Source organism: Oncorhynchus keta, chromosome 28, assembly GCF_023373465.1.
Source record: "Oncorhynchus keta strain PuntledgeMale-10-30-2019 chromosome 28, Oket_V2, whole genome shotgun sequence".
NCBI classification, from domain to species: Eukaryota; Metazoa; Chordata; class Actinopteri; order Salmoniformes; family Salmonidae; genus Oncorhynchus; species Oncorhynchus keta.
In genome coordinates, this window is record NC_068448.1 from 17,553,388 (window position 1) to 17,561,150 (window position 7,763).

General features: G+C 40.5%; 1 protein-coding gene across 1 annotated transcript; it reads left to right on the forward strand.

The window, feature by feature from the left end:
• The first annotated feature begins 514 nt into the window (after nucleotides 1-514).
• LOC118360743 (tumor necrosis factor receptor superfamily member 5-like) lies at nucleotides 515-6,604 on the forward strand. The gene is made up of 9 exons (XM_035740107.2): nucleotides 515-678; nucleotides 1,207-1,285; nucleotides 1,440-1,565; nucleotides 1,665-1,811; nucleotides 2,018-2,111; nucleotides 5,266-5,324; nucleotides 5,715-5,813; nucleotides 5,898-5,929; nucleotides 6,038-6,604. The coding sequence occupies exons 1-9, from the start codon at nucleotides 619-621 to the stop codon at nucleotides 6,398-6,400; spliced, it is 1,059 nt and encodes a 352-aa protein (XP_035596000.1). The 5' UTR covers nucleotides 515-618; the 3' UTR covers nucleotides 6,401-6,604.
• Nucleotides 6,605-7,763: the final 1,159 nt, after the last annotated feature.

Below are 7,763 nucleotides of genomic sequence, written 5' to 3' on the forward strand. Positions count from 1 at the left end.
CGACTCACTGGTGGGGGATTTCCTGCACAAGGGGGGACACGCACGATCTCGCACCTCTGGCAGTCAGCAATGGTAGGTTACCTCCTGACCATTATAGAAGAGTTCAATGTTTGAAATCACCAATAATCCAGATTCCACGAAATGTTAAATCAACTCAACTGTGCGGTGGTGTCCTAACTGCACCTACGATGGCCTGGCCTCACGGTCACCTGCATCCCACTGCTGACACAAGTGTAGCAAATGTGGGGAGCGAATGACACTTCCAAATGTGTGTTCTAAATGCAAGCACAAACGACACTCAAATAAAGAAGCCGCTGCTTACTAAACCTACATATAAATTGTCTGTAGACCGCTATGATAAGTAATCCAAGATAATGATGGCATTGTTCACAAAAATCTTCGTAGGCCTACTTGATGGTTTGGGAATAATCGTGCATTCCACATAATCTTGAGTTCCAACATGTTTTGTCATTTTTAGGAAATTGTCACACGTGTTTTGGGAATTTCCCTCTCTCAGTTATTTATGCTCAGAGCCCAGCCCACCGCTCAGCTGTTATCGACTGACTTGCTTGTACAGTAGCTGCGGAGTGAATACCTAGAATCTGAGAAGTTGCAAATATGTTGGGTTGTTTCAAGACGAAAAGGATCGAAATTGTTACGCTTTTATTTATGCTGGCGGTAAGTAGGTTTTAGTCTATTATGTGTAAATGAAGACATGCCTTCTGCATTCCCGGGAGCAATAGCTCCCACCCATTTTCTGTACGCATACAATAGGCTACACTTTAAATGTATTCAATGACCCTATATTGAGGATGAGTGTTAGGTTTCTTTTGTAACACAAAGTGATTGACTAAATGTGTACATTTTGATGCGTTTCTAACCAAGATTGCTAAATGCACAGAAAGCTCATTCAACACACTTTTACTTTCGATTAAGAACACCATTGTCATAGTTCAAGCTGTAATACCTACATTTCATGTTATTTTACTAGCTCGCATCTCATTTGAAACGTTGATGCTGCTTTGCTCAGTACTAGAAAAGTAAAGTGAATGGTGGTCTAGTCTAGTCCAGACTCTAGAGCGTGAATCTAGGTACTTTCCACCGCTACTGTGGTTGAGACAGTTGTTTGGTTGTGACTTGCGACAGTTGACCTGAGGTTTCTAAGACATCATAATAGGGATTTTTTAATATACATTTTGTTTACAGGTTTTCCACGCAGTTTACTCCTGTGATCCAGCAACACAGTATGATAATGATGGGGAGTGTTGTAATAAGTGTGGGCCAGGTAAGGAAGAGAACATTCATTATAGCTTATATATACTCCCATTCACTACCTCTTACATGTTTTTGTTTTTGAGTCTGAACCCTTGTAGGATGTACACTTAATTAGGCTATAAGAGTACAGTATTTATTATGATAAAAATACATTATTTTAATAGGCACAAGGATGTCATCCGACCATAGTGGTTGTTTTGATCCACATTGTATGCCCTGCCAAGAGAATGAATACCAGGAAGCATTCACAGAGAAGATCATCTGCGAAGTGCAACCATACTGTGACCAAAGTGAGACTTGTTATAATGTTTACATATTCAAGGACATTACTGTTGATCTGCCTCATCTGCTTGTAATAATACTACACTTGTATCTCCTTCCTGCCACAGATAAAAACTTTGAGGGCAGTACCAATCGGAGCAAAACAAGCCTCAGCCAATGCATATGTAAGGCAGGACACCACTGTTCCAGTAAAGAGTGCCTGACATGTGTACCACACACTAAATGTGGACCAGGACAAGAGACACTTTACACCGGTAGAAAACACGCCTTTATAACACTATCAGCAACGATTGAATTCTAGACTAGTGAGCCTGCTATGTATTCAAACATGGACTTTATTGTTCCGTTTCTGTTTCTATTCTATTTTATTACGTGGTTTGAGCTGCTAGAGTTAGGCTATCTGAATGATGTCATTTGTGAGCATGTGGTCACTATAGCCATATGCTGTATATTTTCTCAGGTGACCACATCCGGGACACGGTGTGTCAGGCCTGTCCTGCAAACACCTTCTCCAGCGACAGCTCAGCAGAGAGCAAGTGCAAGCAATGGACAGTGTAAGTACTGAGTTCAATCTTTATACTAATAACTGTGATGTGTTAAATAATAAGAATATATCTGTTAGTAATACAGTACCAGTCAAAAGTTTGAACACACCTACTCATTCAAGGGTTTTTCTTAATTTTTAATATTTTCTACATTGTAGAATAATAGCAAAGACATCAAAACTATGGAATAACACATATGGAATCATGTAATAACCAAAAAAGTGATAAACAAATCCAAATATTTTATTATGGATATTATTCAAAGTAGCCACCTTTTGCCTTGATGACAGCTTTGCACACTCTTGGCATTCTTCATGAGGTAGTCACCTGGAATGAATTTCAATTAACAGGTGTGCCTTGTTAAAAGTTCATTTGAGGAATTTCTTTCCTTTTTAATGCATTTGAGCCAATCAGTTGTGTTGTGACAAGGTAGGGTTGGTATACCGAAGATAGCCCTATTTGGTAAAAGACCAAGTCCAAATTATGGCAAAAACAGCTCAAATAAGCCAAGAGAAACAACAGTCCATCATTACTTTAAGACATGAAAGTCAGTCAATCTGGAACATTTCAAGAACTTTGAAAGTTGTCTTCAAGTGCAGTCACAAAAACCATCAAGCGCTATTATGAAACTGGCTCTCATGAGGATATTACAGAATGGTTGAATTGCTGCAAAGAAACCACTACTAAAGGACACCAATAAGAAGAAGAGACTTGCTTGGGCCAAGAAACACGAGCAATGGACATTAGACCGGTGGAAATCTGTCCTTTGGTCTGATGAGTCCAAATTTGAGACTTTTGGTTCCAACCGCTGTGTCATTGTGAGACACAGAGTAGGTGAACGGATGATCTCCTCATGTGTGGTTCCCACTGTGAAGCATGGAGGAGGAGGTGTGATGCTGTGGGGGTGGTTTTCTGGTGCGATATATTTAGAATTCAAGGCACACTTAACCAGCATGGCTACCACAGCATTCTGCAGCGATACGCCATCCAATCTGGTTTGTGCTTAGTGGGACTATCATGTGTTTTTCAACAGGACAATGACCCAAAACACACCTTCAGGCAGTGTAAGGGCTATTTGACCAAGAAGTAGAGTGGATGGAGTGCTCCGTCAGATGACCTGGCCTCCACAATCACCCGACTTCAACCCAAATGAGATGTTTGGACCGCAGAGTGAAGGAAAAGCAGCCAATAAGTGCTCAGAATATGTGGAAACTCCTTTAAGACTGTTGGAAAAGCATTCTTCATGAAACTGGTTGAGAGAATGCCTAGTGTGCAAAGCTGTCATCAAGGCAAAGGGTGGCAACTTTGAAGAATCACCCGTATAAAAAATATTTTGATTTGTTTAACACATTTTTTGGTTGCTACGTGATTCCATATGTGTTATTTCAAAGTTTTGATGTCTTCACTATTATTCTACAATGTAGAAAATAGTACAAATAAAGAAACCTACTCATTCAAGGGTTTATGTCCAAACTTTTGACTGGTACTGTATATAACATGTAAACTCAGCAAAAAAAATAAACATCCCTTTTTCAGGACCCTGTCTTTCAAAGATAATTCGTAAAAATCGAAATAACTTCGCAGATCTTCATTGTGAAAGGGTTTAAACACTGTTTCCCATGCTTGTTCAATGCACCATAAACAATGAATGAACATGCACATGTGGGACGGTCGTTAAGACAATAACAGTTCACAGGCAATTAAGGTGACAGTTATAAAAACTTAGGACATTAAAGAGGCCTTTCTACTGACTATGAAAAGCACCAAAAGAAAGATGCCCAGGGTCCCTGCTCATCTGCATGAACGTGCCTTAGGCATGCTGCAAGGAGGCATGAGGACTGCAGATGTGGCCAGGGAAATAAATTGCAATGTCCGTACTGTGAGACACCTAAGACAGCGCTACAGGGAGACAGGATGGACAGCTGTCTGTCCTCGCAGTGGCAGACCACATGTAACAACACCTAAACAGGTTTGGTACATCCGAACATCACACCTGCGGGACAGGTACAGAATGGCAACAACAACTGCTCAAGTTACACCAGGAATGCACAATCCTTCCATCAGTGCTCAGACTGTTCGCAATAGGCTGAGAGAGGCTGAACTGAGGGCTTGTAGGCCTGTGGTAAGGCAGGTCCTCACCAGACATTACCGGCAACAACGTCGCCTATGGGCACAAACCCACCGTCGCTGGACCAGACAGAACTGGCAAAAAGTGCTCTTCACTGACGAGTTGCTGTTTTGTCTCACCAAGGGTGATGGTTGGATTTCCGTTTATCGTCGAAGGAATGAGCTCTACACCGAGGCCTGTAATGAGTGGGATTGATTTTGAGGTGGAGGGTCCGTCATGGTCTGGGGCAGTGTGTCACAGCATCATCGGACTGAGCTAGATGTCATTTCAGGCAATCTCAGCACTGTGCGTTACAGGGAAGATCCTCCTCCCTCCCTTCCTGCAGGCTCATCCTGACTAAGACCCTCCAGCATGACAATGCCACCAGCCATACTGCTTGTTCTGTGTGTGATTTCCTGCAAGACAGGAATGTCAGTGTTCTGCCATGGCCAGCGAAGAGCCCGGATCTCAATCCCATTGAGCACGTCTGGGACCTGTTGGATCGGAGGGTGAGGGCTAGGGCCATTCCCCCCAAAAATGTCCAGGAACTTTCAGGTGCCTTGGTGGAAGAGTGGGGTAACATCTCAAAGCAAGGACTGGCAAATCTGGTGCAGTCCATGAGGAGGAGATGCACTGCAGTACTTAATGCACCTGGTGGCCACACCAGATACTGACTTAATTTTGATTTTGACCCCCCTTTGTTCAGGGACACATTATTCCATTTATGTTAATCACATGTCTGTGAAACTTGTTCAGTTTATTTCTCAGTTGTTGAATCTTGTTATGTTCATACAAATATTTAAACATGTTAATTTTGCTGAAAATAAACATAGTTTGCAGTGAGAGGACGTTTCTTTCTTTGCTGAGTTTATGTAACGTATTTTATCATACTGCAGTTGTAACTGTTAGTCACAGTCAATGTAAGTATATTTGATTAGTTGGTTGAACAACTTAAGAATTTCTTGATTTATTGCTTGATTAATTTTCCACATATTTGACCAATGTTGTTCATAAACTGCACTGTATACTCAAAAATATTCCCCTAAAAAATTTCAGTTGTGACAAAGGATCCAAAACTGAAACCAATGGGACATCCACCTCTGACATTATCTGTGGTAAGTACAGGGTCCACACGATGAACGCAACACAATTTACCCAAACATTACAACATTTTCCTTCAACCATAATAAATTGTTGAACAATAGAATGTATTCCGTTATTGTCAGTTGACCATCACTTCTTCACAGTAACTCATTCTCCTGAGCTGTGCAACATGGTTGTACGGGACTGTTTAATTCACATCACTGAAACCAAAACATGTGGTAGGGCTGTGTGGAGGTATTTTCTCAGTATTACAGTATTCTATAGTAGGGCAGCTTACTGTAGTAGCCTGTCCTATTTACGTCTGTCAAAACTAGTGTCGGTAACACATAGGCCGTAGGCATATTGTTGATTGACAATAGTTGGTTTTATTGTTTGTGATGTTCTTTTGATTTATTTTACAGTGTTAGTACCTACATTCTCTGGAAGAATAGCAGGATGTTCCCTTGTGGTTGTTGCATTGGTCACGAGTGTTGTGGGCATTATCCTGTGGAAATATAAAGGTATATAACACTCCTTTTATGATGTTATTTGAGTGAAAACTTTACATAGGATTTTTTAAATAATCATATGTTATTGTGTACTAGGTAAACATGGAGAGGCCTACAAGAAAGGAAAGGTATGTTATTTTTCTGACATTTCGATCAGCCATGACAGTAATACAGCTATAATTTAGTATTTTGACAAACTAATGCACATATGGCTGACATTGTGTCTTTCGCCTTAGGAACCCTGTGTGGAGTGTCTAGGGTGGGAGAGGAGACCTACAGAAGACAGAAACAATGAAGGGAGAAACTCAGAAGGACCTGATGAGGAAAGGGAACAACTCAAACCTATGATCCAAAATGGAAAGCCACTATCACCACCATCACCAGGTACTCAAACACCAGTGGAGAATGATGTTAACGATTCTCAAGCCGAGTCTTCTGCCAAAGCTGAAGAGATGACAGAAAATGGACATGTGGTGGCGCAGGAGCAGGGTAAACAACACAATACTTATTTGTCTGATCCACAAATGGTATCACATAACCACTCGGCTTTACCCAGTGCCGAACACAATATACAATGGTCAGATTGTGCATTACCATGAAATATTCATTAAATATTGCTGAATATTCTGTACATTGTAAACTGTTTTAAAAACTATTGGTTGTTACTGTATTATGTTATAGAACATTTTCATAAGCATACTAGATTATGCCTGTATTGTGTTTTCTGTTGTAATTACTCTCCTTTGCACTAAACGATCGAAAATAAATGCCACTGCCCACTGGGCGCACACTGGTTAAATCAACGTTGTTTCCACGTCATTTCAATGAAGTTACATTGGTGGGTGTGTTGGTGAAATGACCAAACCCTCTAGTGGCCTCATGGGTGGAATGTTATTAATATTTTTCATAACTAATTTTTTTTAAATGCTGACTAAAATCCGGTGTTTCTATGTTAAATGGTTTTGTTATATTTCAGTCTTCTGTGATATAACAGTATATAAAGTGTAATATTGGGATGCAACTCAAAATTGAATACATTTCAACTCTATATCCAACCTGATCTCATACTTTCAAGTCGGGATTTAACATAATGTGGATGAATGTCTAATTTTGACCCATTCATTCCACATGGTTACAGGATTTAAACAGAAACAACTCAAAGGGTTAAGCTTACGTATTAATTATGAGTGGTTAAGGATAGGGCTATGGTTTGGGGAAATTCACTGTTTACATTTGGTATGTACAGTGGCTTGCGAAAGTATTCACCCCCTTGGCATTTTTCCTATTTTGTTGCCTTTACAACCTGGAATTAAAATATATTTTGGGGGGGTTTGTATCATTTGATTTACACAATATGCCTACCACATTGAAGATGCAAAATATTTTTTATTGTGAACAAACAAGAAATAAGACAAAAAAATTGAAGACTTGAGTGTGCATAACTATTCACCCCCCCCCCCTACTTTGTAGAGCCAACTTTTACAGCAATTACAGTTGGATGGGTTTCGCTGGTTTACAGCAATCTTTAATACAGCAATCTTTCTTGTACCACAGATTCTCAATTGGATTGGGGTCTGGGCTTTGACTATGCCAAGACATTTAAATGTTTCCCCTTATACCACTCGAGTGATTCTTTAGCAGTATGCTTAGGGTCACTGTCCTGCTGGACGGTGAACCTCTGTCCCAGTCTCAGATCTCTGGAAGACTGAAACAGGTTTCCCTCAATAATTTCCATGTATTTTGCACCATCCATCATTCCTTCAATTCTGACCAGTTTCCCAGTCCCTGCCAATGAAAAACATGGATGGATGGTGTTCTCGGGGTGATGAGAGGTGTTGGGTTTGTGCCAGACATTGTGTTTCCTTGATGGCCAAAAAGCTCAATTTTTGTCTCATCTGACCAGGGTACCTTCTTCCATATGTTTGGGGAGTCTCCAACATGCCTTTTGGCAAACACCAAATG

What these genes read in the sequence shown, in the direction of transcription:
- LOC118360743 (XM_035740107.2), top strand. Translation starts at nt 619, where the DNA reads ATGTTGGGTTGTTTCAAGACGAAAAGGATCGAAATTGTTACGCTTTTA. An exon ending in TTGTAATAAGTGTGGGCCAG is followed by an intron (nt 1,286 to 1,439) that starts GTAAGGAAGAGA and finishes TTATTTTAATAG; the next exon opens with GCACAAGGATGTCATCCGAC. An exon ending in GCAACCATACTGTGACCAAA is followed by an intron (nt 1,566 to 1,664) that starts GTGAGACTTGTT and finishes TTCCTGCCACAG; the next exon opens with ATAAAAACTTTGAGGGCAGT.